Source organism: Zychaea mexicana (genome assembly GCF_025766255.1).
Source record: "Zychaea mexicana strain RSA 1403 chromosome Unknown BDB00scaffold_86, whole genome shotgun sequence".
NCBI classification, from domain to species: Eukaryota; Fungi; Mucoromycota; class Mucoromycetes; order Mucorales; family Lichtheimiaceae; genus Zychaea; species Zychaea mexicana.
Window position 1 is genome coordinate 146,346 of NW_026516749.1, and position 13,436 is coordinate 159,781.

General features: G+C 45.6%; 3 protein-coding genes across 3 annotated transcripts; 2 read left to right on the plus strand and 1 right to left on the minus strand.

Moving 5' to 3' along the window:
* The first annotated feature begins 1,540 nt into the window (after window positions 1–1,540).
* On the plus strand, window positions 1,541–2,145 carry BDB00DRAFT_611830 (uncharacterized protein). Its single transcript, XM_053118024.1, has one exon. It carries the CDS (start codon window positions 1,635–1,637, stop codon window positions 2,088–2,090), a length of 456 nt encoding a protein of 151 aa, XP_052975793.1. The 5' UTR covers window positions 1,541–1,634; the 3' UTR covers window positions 2,091–2,145.
* A 1,052-nt stretch (window positions 2,146–3,197) lies between these two features.
* BDB00DRAFT_842842 (uncharacterized protein) lies at window positions 3,198–10,392 on the minus strand. The gene is made up of 9 exons (XM_053124914.1): window positions 9,589–10,392; window positions 9,439–9,506; window positions 9,271–9,335; window positions 8,688–9,199; window positions 8,228–8,561; window positions 6,766–8,147; window positions 6,235–6,681; window positions 4,640–6,150; window positions 3,198–4,554 (listed from the first exon to the last, which is right to left on the minus strand). Exons 1-9 carry the CDS (start codon window positions 10,222–10,224, stop codon window positions 3,321–3,323), a joined length of 6,189 nt encoding a protein of 2,062 aa, XP_052975794.1. The 5' UTR covers window positions 10,225–10,392; the 3' UTR covers window positions 3,198–3,320.
* Window positions 10,393–10,839: 447 nt separating this feature from the next.
* Window positions 10,840–12,676, plus strand: BDB00DRAFT_770492 (uncharacterized protein; the record flags this gene model as incomplete). The annotated part of the gene is made up of 3 exons (XM_053119883.1): window positions 10,840–12,019; window positions 12,106–12,211; window positions 12,292–12,676. 3 exons carry the CDS (start codon window positions 10,840–10,842, stop codon window positions 12,674–12,676), a joined length of 1,671 nt encoding a protein of 556 aa, XP_052975795.1.
* Window positions 12,677–13,436: the final 760 nt, after the last annotated feature.

Consider the following 13,436-nt stretch of genomic DNA (forward strand, 5'->3'; position numbering starts at 1 on the left):
CTTATATATAATTATAGCTATTATATAGTCATTTATAATAAACCAAGATTATATTCATGTAAATATTTAGAAAGTAAAGTTTTTTGATTGAATTTTTCTATGGTAAGCCAACTATTATCACTTTCAGGATAGTCTTTCCATTTACATTAAATTTCATACAGTAAACCCCCGTTAAATACAACTGAAGATTTTTCTAATAAAGGTTATAATTAGTGAGGGTTGCATTTGTCGAAATGGATCAATGTTTAGGCTGTGGTCCCTGACCATTCGCTGAAAAGTTTTACCTCGAAAAAAAAGGAACTTATCATCACTTCCTTCAGTTTCTTGATCGTGCTCTTCTTTTGCATTATTATAATGGCCAAAACACGTCAAGAGCATCATAGAAAGAATGTATCATTCACCAATTATCAATGTCAGGAGCTGTTCAAGCATTACAAAGAAAAAAACAAAGTGAAAAAGTTTACCTATTCAATGTTAATTTCCTAGGCAACTACAAGGTTCAAACTTGAAAACTCTCCGGACAAGTCAACTATTTCAAGGCTTATTGCATACATGGAAAAGGAAGAGGAAGAAGGTGTAATTCATCTCGAAACCAGAAGCAGGCTTCAAAAGGGCAGATTTCCCATATGTTTCGATATAATTATAAATGCAATAATCAATTAAAACAGTATAATATTAACGAGCTCAAAACACATGGCTACAACGTATATAGGAAGTCGAGGATACTGTAATGCTGTGGTTAAACGTCGCCGAAAACAATCATATCCTGGTCACTTGGAGCATGGTTCATACTAAGGCGGTTAACTTTGCAGAACGCTTGGGCAAGGATTTCAAAGGGTCGAACGGGTGGATGCACCATTTTGCTCGACGTCATGGGCTACATAAACATACACTTCATGGTGAAGACGAATCTGTTGACGTGAATGCCATTCTCGAAAACAGGGACAAAATACGCGACAAACTTTCTCAATATGATCGACGTGATATATAGAATATTGATGAAACAGCATTGTTCTTCACTGCCCAGCCTTGGACTACCATCGCCCAAAAAGGGTTCTCTAGATTCAAGGAAAACAAAAAACGGCTCACGGTTGCTCTTTTGTGCAATGCAGACGGCTCAGAAAAATGGGAACCGATGATAATTGGCAAACACAAGAAACCTACATGCTTTGTGGACTCGACCGGCAAGTGAAAAGAAGCGTACGAGCTCGGTTTCGGTTTTACTTTTATAATCAAAAGGCATCGATGAAGCGAAACATTTTCGAGCACTATATCACGCGTTTCGATAAAGCCATGCGTTACCAAAATCGACGTGTCTTACTTGTTCTTGACAACTTTAGCGGCCATGCTATTGATGCTGTGCTCACGAATGTCGAATTATTTTTTCTTGCTGCCAAACACTACTGCAAAGCTACAGCGGCTCGATGGTGGGATCATCCGAGCTTTCAAAGCTCATTATAAACGAATGCAATTTGACAAGGCCTACTGTCAAATAAGTATGACACAAATAGGTCGTCCAGAAGTCGTTGGTCTGGTTGAACAAAATTGTTCGATGTCAGCCAATTGCAAGCCATGAGGTGGACAATATCAAGCGAGAAACAATTGTCAATTGCTGAAATGCTAGTATTCATCGAATGACGGCGCAAGAGGACGACGCATCACCTGAAGCAGTCAATGCCATTACGCATCAAGACCTTTTCATGCAGCAACATTTACAACAACAAATCGAACAAATTGCGTCCATCGCAAATATCAGCATCGACAAATGTCCAACATCTGAAGTTGATCCTGACCATGAACGCCAGATAATCCATGGCAATTACAGTGACGATGAAATTATAGAATTAATTACAGAGGACATGCAACAAATATCTATCAACGAAGAGTCTACAGCCACGGAATCCGCCAACAATCAAGCACCAACATTGTTAACTTGTCTGCAAGAGAAAAGGCAACGGCCATGCTTAACCTTTTTCATATTTTTGATGCCGAAGATAGTTTGGATAATGACATTGTTGCTGCACTTACAGCACTTACAACCCTCCGTACCAAGCTTGTACAAGAATTATACAGCCAACAATCCCGCTTGACGCGATTTTTCTCTTCTTCCAATAGAAATTAACATATAATAAAGGACAAAGCTGATTAAATTTTTAATATCAACACCCTTCCGATGTGGTGAAGTTTCATTAAAGCGGAAAAGTTGCAAATTCACTATGTTTTGAAAAGCTTTTTTCTGAAAACGTTGATATTGATGAGGGTTGCAATTATAGGGGGTGTATTTAACGGGGGTTTACTGTACATTTTTCTTTGGTTTGTGGCGGGCCGGAATAAAAGGTTTACAAGTAGCATAGAACAAGGTGCAAGCGAAAAAGGATAAGCACGCGTTGGGAACCAGTCATCTATGCCTTATCGGCGAGTTTCGGTCCATCAAGCCTGCAACCGCTTATTACCCCCACCTTCTCCCCGATCACCCGCATTCCACCCACACCCTCCCTCTCAGCGGTTCAAGACCGGTCCTGTGCTCCAGCTGTCTCCGCTAAAAGAGTGAGCTCTTGTATTTTGTTTCCCCTCAACTTCTCGCCATGACTTCTCCATTGGTAAATATAAACAAGGCAACAATAAGAAAAAAACGGCTGGGGCGAATCTTTAAACGTGTATAAAACCTTTTACTTCGTCTATAGAGTTCTACGAGTATTGAGTCAATGAAGTTTGTATACCCCAATCACTGGAATGGAGCGCGATCAGAACTTATGCAGCTGGTAATAAAATGAGAGCTCATTCGTAGCAAAAGAGTAATAAAACTCATTCGTCCCAATCGTGGTTTGTCTTTTTTTTTTAGATACCCGGTCCACAGTATATCCCTTCGCAACTGTATAAAAAGAACGGGTTCTTTCTGCTAAAGTCGCTCGGTGCACTGTTTTTTCTCAACACGATACTATACTGGTTTTTTTAAGAGTGGACCTTAGGTTCGGGACGACAAGAAAAAGCAATGACAGATGACGACTTGTGGTAATATTAGTTACTGCTGCTGCTGTTGTTGCTGCCTAAGACCTTATTCTAACAATGACGACCGACAATTGACGACTTTACCAGCTGCAAATTACTACAGAAGCAGTTCACTATCATCAAATTAGTGTTGTAGATAAACGACTGTCAAATTATATAAAAACATCTCGTACTTGAGGACATTTTTACGCTGATTAACTGAGGGCTATCATTTGATTTATATACATAGGCTTATTTTTGTACAGTGTATAATAAATGGAAAGGAAGAGAGAGATACATGTATGTAATCCTTAGAAGAAGTTCTTGCCAATTTAAGCACGCACATCCACAGCGGTGCGATTGTCAACAATGGCACGACGATTGATACCACCGGCGACTGGAAGATACGTTTTTCCTTCTAGCCACAAGTCAACCTCACGCGCACATTGTCTTCCTTCATTGATACCCCAGACAATGAGCGATTGTCCACGCCGACAGTCGCCAGCAGCAAACACGCCTGGCACGGTGGTGCTATATTTGCCCTTGGGTGTTTCAATGTTAGTGCGAGCATCCTGCTTGAGCGACAATTGATTGACCAAAGATTCTTCAGGGCCCAAGAATCCCATCGACAATAAGACAAGATCCGCCTCAAAGAACTGTTCCGATCCTTCGACCTCTTTCATTGACCAGCGACCTGTGGTGCCATCCTTTGTCCATTCCACACGAACCGTATTAATTCCAGTCACATTGCCGTCAGCATTTTTAGTAAACTCCTTGGATAAGACACAGTATTCCCGTGGATCTCTGCCGAAATGGGCTTGCACTTCAGAATGGCCATATTCAACTCTAAAGATCCGAGCAAATTGGGGCCACGGATTATCGCTGCCGCGCGTGTTGGGCGGTTGTGGCAAAAGCTCAAAGTTGATCACCGATTTGCAGCCATGACGGACAGATGTGCCAATACAGTCGTTACCGGTATCGCCACCGCCAATCACAACAACATGTTTATCTTTGGCAGAGAGGTAGTGTCCGTCCTCGAGGTTTGAGTCCAATAGTGACTTGGTGTTGGCTTGCAAGAACTCCATTGCGAAATGAACTCCATTCGCATCGCGTCCAGGGATCTTCAGGTCACGTGGCCACGTAGCACCCGTAGCAATAACAAGAGCATCGTTCTCGTCGCGCAAGCCGTTTGCATCCATATCAACGCCAATGTGTGCATTAGGTACAAATGTAACACCCTCTGCAGCAAGCAGATCTATACGGCGCTGTACGACGTTCTTGTCGAGCTTCATGTTCGGAATGCCGTACATCAAAAGACCGCCCATGCGATCGTTGCGGTCATAGACAGTAACCGAGTGTCCAGCCTTGTTCAATTGATCCGCAGCAGCAAGACCAGCTGGACCAGATCCAATAATGCCGATTTTCTTGCCTGTTCGATTTGCAGGCGGTTGAGGAACAATCCACCCTTCTTTAAAGCCATGATCAATGATCGCGCATTCAATGCTCTTGATTGCAACTGCGGGCTCATTGATAGAAAGAACACAGCTGTTTTCACATGGCGCAGGACTGCAAAAGGTACAGGAGGTTGGTTAATCCGGGTCAGAAAAATATCACTCCTTTTTCTAGAGCAAGGAAAAACATGGCTACTTACCAGACACGACCAGTAAATTCAGGAAAGTTGTTGGTCATGACAAGACGGTCAAGAGCGTCTTTCCAGTGATCCTTGTAAATGAGCTCGTTCCATTTGGGGATGATATTACCAATAGGACAGCCTGTATCCGACTGACAGAACGGTACACCACAATCCATGCACCGAGCCGCTTGTTCATGTAACTGAGGACGGGTTAATCGGTGGTTGATTTCTTTCCAATCATCGGTTCGTGCCTTGGCATCTCGATAAGGGTCAACACGACGTTTATACTTCATGAAACCACGCATCTTGTCCAATTTCGTGCGTCGTTCCATAATCGCCTTTTCATCCAACAAACTATCCTCAACATCATCAATAGTAGGCTCATTCTTCTTTGTGACCATGTCTTGCTGAATCGTTGTTGTTGTTGTCGATGAGGCTTGCTTTTGTTTTTCCAGCAGATGACGGTACTCTATCGGCATGACTTTGACAAACTTGGACAAGTAGGTATCAAAATTTTGTAATACCTCGGCAGCCTTTTGCGATCCTGTGTAGTGTTGATGGTCTTCAATGAGCTGTCGCACCTCGTCGATCTCTTCCTGCGTGTCGATGGTCTCGAGCTCCACCATTTCCATATTGACTTTTTCTTTCAATGCGCTTTCCATGTCCAATACATAAGCAATACCGCCAGACATGCCGGCTGCAAAGTTTCTGCCTGCGTCGCCAAGGATCACTACACGACCGCCTGTCATGTATTCACAACCGTGGTCACCAACGCCTTCCACAACCGCACTGGCACCCGAGTTACGTACACAGAATCGTTCGGCAGCAACACCGGAAAAGAATGCTCGACCGCCTGTCGCGCCGTACAAACAAACATTGCCAACAATAATGTTCTCGCTGGCATTGAACGTGCTTGCACGAGGAGGATAAATAGCAACAGTACCACCGGATAGACCCTTGCAAACGTAATCATTGCTATCGCCTTCCAATTCAAAAAAGATCCCCGGTGCCAAGAACGCACCAAACGACTGACCGGCAGATCCGGTAAACTTGACATGGATCGTATCTCCAGGCAATCCATTTTCACCAAACCGTTTCGAGACATGATAAGAAAGCGTGGCACCAACAGCACGATCCGTATTGACAATGTCGGAATCAATATGCACCTTTTCTTTGCGCTCGAGCGCTGGTTCGCTCTCATCTACAAGATAATTGTCGAGACGCGTGTATAGATTGTGTTGCTGCTTGCGGACGCAAAAAGTGGCCACGCCAGGTCGCAGTGTGTGTGCAGGTGTCAGGATAGGTGACAAATCAATGTTGGCAGTCTTGTACGTCCGCAAACTGTCGTTGGTTTTAAGAACTTCCGTATGTCCTACCATCTCGTTGATCGTCCGAAAACCGAGTTTGGCCATAAGACCACGTAGTTCTTCAGCAACGTAGTGAAAAAAGTTGATGACATGCTCTGGATGACCTTCGAACTTTTTTCGCAATTCGGGATCTTGGGTGGCAATACCGACTGGGCAAGTGTTCTAAAATTCTTACTTTAGTAAATAATATACACAAGGTTTTTTTTATATAGAAAAAAGAGAGAGAGAGAGAGACAAGGTCATTACCAAGTGACATTTACGCATCATGATGCATCCAAGAGCAATTAAAGGTGTGGTGGCAAATCCCCATTCTTCAGCACCCAACAAGCAGGCAATGGCAACATCACGACCTGTTTTGATCTGACCATCGGTTTGAACAACGACGCGACCCCGCAAATCGTTAAGAACAAGCGTTTGATGTGTTTCAGCCAACCCCAGCTCCCAAGGCAAGCCGGCGTATTTGATACCCGTCCATCGTGAAGCGCCTGTACCACCATCATGACCGGAAATCAGGATATGGTCTGCCTTGGCCTTGGCTACACCTGCAGCAACGATGCCGACGCCGACTTCAGAGACCAGTTTGACGGATACGCGTGCGCGTGGGCTAGAGCTCTTGAGATCATAAATAAGCTGTTTCAAATCCTCGATCGAATAAATATCGTGATGAGGCGGAGGACTGATCAAGCCAATACCCTTATCAAATAACAGAACTTGTTAGTTGCTTGAGAGAAAAAAAAATTTCTCCCTCTTCCCTTTTCATATGAGCAAACACTTTACCGGTGTTGTTTTACGAGTACTGGCAATTTCTTCAGATACTTTTGTACCTGCCAACTCACCACCTTCACCAGGCTTTGCGCCCTGGGCCATCTTGATCTGCAACTCGTCAGAATCCGACAGATAGTAGCTGGTGACACCGAAACGGCCGGATGCCACCTGTTTGATGGCTGACCGAAGATTGTCACCGTTGGGTCTTGGTATCGATCGTTCTGGCTTTTCACCACCTTCACCGGTGTTTGACTTGCCACCGAGTTTGTTCATCGCAACAGCGAGCGACGCATGGGCTTCCATGGAGATGGAGCCATAAGACATGGCACCAGTAACAAACCGTTTGACGATATTTGTCCATGGCTCGACTTGATCCAGCGATATAGGCTTGAATTTCTCTTCATCAAATTCCAGCATGCCACGCAACGTGCATTGGCGGATAGCTTCATACGCATTCCGAGCATACGCCTCATACGAGGCCTGGTTATCTTTCCGGACAGCATCTTGCAAGTTTGCCATACCGACAGGATCAGCAATATGCGGCTCGCCACCGTCACGCCAATGGTATTCACCCGATTCGGGCAATGCCAAAGGTTGCACACGATTGCGGAGTGGATATCCGGCTTCATGCAACGTCAATGCGTCCAATGCAAACGTGTCAAAAGTGATGCCCTTGATACGTGAGGCAGTGCCGGCAAAACATCGGGAAATGACAGTGTGGTCGATACCGAGGGCTTCGAAAATCTGTGCGCCTTTGTAGGATGCCAAGGTCGAGATACCCATCTTGGACATGACCTTGAGGATGCCGTTGTCGGCGGCCTTGCGATAATTGTAAATAATTTTCTCCGGTGTAAGATCGTCTCGGACAGCCCGTTCTCGGTGGAGTTTGAGCATGGCTTCAAAGGCAAGATAAGGACATATGGCATCCGCACCATATCCAAGCAGGACACAAAAGTGATGTACCTCGCGTGCCTCACCCGATTCGACCATCAATGCGATTCGGCTACGCAACTTGTTGCGTACAAGGTGATGGTGCACACCGCCCAAGGCAATCAAGGAAGAGATGGCGACGCGGTCAGCTCCCATGGCACGGTCGGACAAAATAATCACTTTTTTGTGCTGGTCGATCGCTTCGGTCGCTTCGTTACATACACGTTCCAACGCTGTCAAGTACCCGTCCACACCTTCTGTGCGTGCAAAAGTAATGTCGATCGTCGCTACTTGCCAGTCCGCATAGTGTTTCTCCATTCCCTTGATAGCCGCAAACTCTTGCATGGATAAAATGGGTGACGGCAGAGTCAACCGTTTGCATTGTGACGGCTCAATCTCTAGCAAATTGCCCTCCGGTCCAACATAGCATTCCAATGACATTACAATTTCCTCGCGGATCGGATCTATGGCGTGGATGTAAAGATTGCCTCGTTTTAGATTTCAAAGTATATTATCAAACTTACGAGTCTTTAAATAAACGTACCAATAGGCGGGTTAGTCACTTGAGCAAATAGCTGTCGAAAGTATTCGTATATGAGACGCGGCTGCTTGGCAAGACAAGCGAGCGTTGTATCATTGCCCATGGATCCAAGTGCCTCTTTGCCGTCGGATGCCATTGGCATAAGCAGCAGGTTGAGTTGTTCGAGCGTGTATCCAAAGGCTTTCAAGCGAGGATCGGTGTGAATGGTGTTATCATCCAACTCAACATTGGTTTCATCCTTGTAGCCTTTCACAAGATCTTGCATGCTGATACGTTGTTGAATCCATTCTGTGAATTTCGCCTTGGCCGCCGTTGTTAGCTTCAGCTCTTTGTCATCCTATACATTCAGAAAGAGAGAGGAAGCAATAATTATGTGAGAGACTGACATAGACAAGTAGTTGGGTGTCATATATATAGATATTTATATACACAGCCATGATAGCAGGAATAAGTAACACCTTACCACAATCCTTCCTTCGACCGTATCAACCAACAGCATTTTTCCAGGTTGCAAGCGACCCTTTTTGACCACGAGTTCAGGATCCACACGCAATGTGCCGACCTCAGAAGCACAGATCATGATATCTTCGGAGGTCAAATAGAATCGACAAGGACGTAGCCCATTACGGTCCAGGGAAGCGCCACAATAGCGACCATCTGCAAACGTGAATAGTGCAGGACCATCCCAGGGTTCCATGATGGATGCAGCCCACTGATAGAATGCCTTTTTCTCTGGTTCCATCAAGGGATTGTTTTGCCATGCCTCGGGGATCATGACCATGACGGCTTCGGGAAGTGTCAAGACGCCGTTGACAACGAGGAGTTCGAGAACATTGTCAAACGCGGCAGAGTCGGATCCACCTTCTTCAATGATCGGGTACAACAACTCGAGCTGGTCTCCAAATGTGTCTGAAGTCATCATACCTTCCCGCGAGCGCATCCAGTTTTTGTTTCCACGCAATGTGTTGATTTCGCCTATTTGGAAAAAAGTTGTGTCAGTAACAACCCCTCTCTCTTTACAAAAAGTGATGAAAGCGAGAATTTACCGTTGTGTGCACACCAACGCATAGGCTGTGATCGATCCCACGATGGAAATGTGTTTGTCGAAAATCTTTTGCAAACAGACAGAAGCCAGTGTTATGAGAAGTGTACAAACACACACACACACACACACATATATATATATATATATATATATATACACGTAGCGTTACCTTGAGTGGACAAGTGCAAAATGGGTGGTATATTTGACATTGACAAGATCATAAAAGTAGGCATAGACCTAAAGCACAGAAGAATGAAAAAAAGGCAAGTCAGTGAAGGAGAAAACAATCTTGTGTGTTGTATGAACTCAAAAGGGCTACCTGACGCGGCGTAAGCTGGCCCTTGTAAACAATGTTTTTCGTCGACAGCGAACAGACATAAAACCATTTCTTCATTGTGATTGTATGCGTGGCATGTTTACGCAACAGATAGAGTTGACGCTCAAACTGTTTAGAATCCATCTTTTCACGAAACGAGACAAAGGGCTGCTCGATCGCAGGCTCTTTGGAGCGGGCGGCCGGACCCAAGATGGAGGTGTCTCGAGGCACTGTGCGCCAGCCAAGGACTTGCAAACCCAAAGCATCAGCCAGCTGCTCAAACACTCGCTTGCTCTCTTGCATGGTGTCCTGTTTCATGAAAATGTTGCCGACCGCATAGTGGCCCTCGGGTGGCAAGTCGATCGATAGCTCGCGCTTGACTTCGATGCGGAAAAAGCTGTCGGGCATGCCTGTCATCACACCACTGCCATCGCCATCCCGGATATCGGCGCCACTTGCACCACGATGCGTCATGTTGCACAGGAGGTCAGACGCGTCGCTTAGAATCTTGTGGGACCGGCCTCCTTTGATGTGCACTGTAAAGCCCACACCGCACGAGTCCTTTTCGTAGGTCGGGTCGTATAGACCTTGCGCTGCTGGAATGGCTTGGGCCCATGAAACATTTTCAGTGGGTTCCATCTGTTGTTGTTGTTGTCAAAGAGTAGGGGGGATAGTAGTAGTAGGATAATAATCAAGATAGGGTGAAAAAAAGAATAAGAAAGGGTGCTGTGCTGTTTTGTGAGCCCAGTGGGTGTGTGTGTGTTGTATTGGGATAGAGAGAAGAGGAAAAGCAAAGAAGAAAACAAGAAACGATTGTTTCTTATCGTCGGGCCTTCCCCAAATTTTCCGTGATTTATGCGTGATAAAGAACGAAAGCAAGGTCTCGTGGTGTGATGAGATAGCGTATCTTCCTCCGTGTGTGTTGTGCATGTGCAGCTTTCCCTCCCTCGCTCGCTCTGTGTGTGTGTATTTCTTAAAGATCTTTTGTAAAGATTACTTGGGCTTCTTGTTATCGTTCCCGATGCGCGGGGTAACCACTCAATTATTATTCCGTCAGCACATCAGCATGATGTATTGTTGTTCAATCACTTTGTTTTTACCGATGCTCACTTTTACTGTTTCAGAAAGGAAGAATCTTATTCGGTAATCAAGCAGGAAAGAAGAGCTCTTTCTCTCTCTCTCTCCCTCTTCTCTCCTCACACACACACACAACACTACTTGTTCTTGATCAGAGAGATCCATCCACCAATAATCATGGTTAAAGTAACAACTGTGCCAACACAACCCTACAACGACCAGAAGCCAGGCACTTCCGGTCTACGCAAACGCGTCAAGGTGTTTCAGCAAAGGAACTACACCGAGAACTTTATCCAATCAATCATGCACGTCATTGAAGGCGGCAGTGAGGGCGCCACACTGGTGGTAGGCGGCGATGGTCGGTACTACCTTGACGAGGTGATGCAGATCATCATCCAATTCAGCGTAGCCGCGGGCATCAAGAAGCTGATCATACCACAGCACGGTCTTGTCTCGACCCCGGCCGGGTCTCACTTGATCCGGAAATACAAGGCTACGGGTGGCATCTTGTTGACCGCGTCCCACAACCCTGGCGGCCCGGACAAAGATTTCGGTATCAAGTACAATGTACGCAACGGAGGCCCCGCGCCTGAAAATGTCACCAACCGAATCTTTGATATTTCGAAATCGCTCCAGCAGCTTACGTATGCTGCCGATATGCCACGCGTCGACTATGGTACGATTGGCACGCAGACCCTGGGCGACACATTGGAGATCCAAGTCATTGACAGCATCGATGACTATGTCGACTTGATGAAAGAGATCTTTGATTTTGGTGCCATCCGCTCGTTCTTGGACAAGAACAAAGACACGTTCAAGGTCTTATTTGATGGCATGCATGGCGTCACGGGCATCTATGGCGAACGGCTGTTTGTAAAAGAATTTGGATTGGCCAAGGCGTCGTGTCTGATGCGCTCCACGCCTTTGGCGGATTTTGGGGGCGAGCATCCAGACCCGAACCTCACGTATGCGCACGAGCTGGTCGAACGGGTGGAGAAAGACCAGATTGATTTTGGCGCAGCATCGGATGGTGACGGCGACCGCAACATGGTCCTGGGGAAGCATGCGTTTGTGACACCCAGCGATAGTGTCGCCGTCATTGCACACTATGCGCTTGACGCTATTCCTTATTTTCGCAAGAACGGCGGTGTGCATGGGCTAGCGCGGAGCATGCCCACATCACGTGCATTGGATCTCGTTGCACAAAAGCAGCAGCTGGAGCACTTTGAAGTCCCCACGGGGTGGAAGTTCTTTGGCAATTTGATGGATGCTGGCCGTTGCTCCATTTGTGGCGAAGAGTCCTTTGGCACTGGCTCGGATCATGTTCGTGAAAAAGATGGTGTCTGGGCCATTCTGGGTAATGCTTCTTCTCCTTCTTCATGTGTCGTTTTGTCAACAAAAAAAAAAAAAAAAAACCTTACTTTTTCTCTTTTTGTTTTGCAGCATGGCTCAGTATCGTTGTGCATGTCAACAAAACAAAGCCAGGAGCAGGTGTCTATGACATCTTACAAGACCATTACAAGATGTACGGCCGCAACTTTTTTTCCAGGTCAGAAACTCTCCTTCTTCTCTTTTTATTTAGAACCTCCCCTATTGACTGTGTGTTGTGTTGATCCAAAAAATAACCAGATACGACTATGAAGAGGTCGATGGGCAAAAAGCAAACGAGCTGATGCAACACTTGCGGGAGCTCAATATCAATGGCCAAACATTCAATGGATTCACCGTGTCCGAGATTGACGATTTCGAGTACAAGGATCCTATTGACGGCAGTGTATCAAGCCATCAAGGCATGCGGGTCATGTTCAAGGATGGTTCCCGTTTCGTTGTACGGCTGTCAGGCACTGGATCACAGGGTGCTACGATTCGTCTGTATGTCGAAAAATACAGCAACGATCCATCGGAATATGCCACGGAGACACAAAAGGCATTGGAGCCTTTGATCCGTGTGGCGTTGGATATCTCGCGTCTTGAACATTTTACCGGAAGAGACAAACCAACTGTCATTACTTAAAAAGAATTTATTTAATAAAGAGGCGCTGTTACACATTTCGTAGCTCACTGTGTTACCGTTCCTTGCTTCATTATATGCCGCTGCAAACGCAAGAAGAGTGGTCACGAATGGAATAAGATAGGGTGATCGAAGCTGGTGGTACGTGCACGAACGCTATTATATCCGCCGTTGCACCTTGTTGTTGACCAAAGGAAGCATGGGTCACAGTAGTATTTGTTATGCGTTTGACGTATTCTCTACCATTTACTACTGACTGTGAAATACCACCCTCTCGAATAAAAAAAAGGTTTTATACTGATCGCATGACCCAAACATATGCTGACGATGAATCTACAGATGGGAAAAAAGAGGGGGTGGGGGTCAGTGCGTCATTACTGACTGGAGAGCCTGGTGATGATGATGACTTTCGATTGATTGATTGATTGATTGATTGATTGATATATACAAACAACACACACAAGACCTGTCTATCAACTTTATTTGACATCATTGCTTTAACACTTGAGCTTTCTTGCTCTCAGGGCATGAAGAGGAAGGCAGGTGAACGTCGTCCTGGTCGTTAGATCCAACAGCAACAAATCGATCACGACAAGTTGCACTCTGTTCCCAAGCGTGTACACGGGCCAATCCCCCTTTTGTCTCGTAGTGTTTTACACAACGGTCACGGTGATACTGCAAAGGTGTAAAGTTATGCACCGGGGCTTGTCCAGCATCCCCTTCTTTTTTTTTTTCACTACTTTCATTGTTCTTTGTGTCAGAA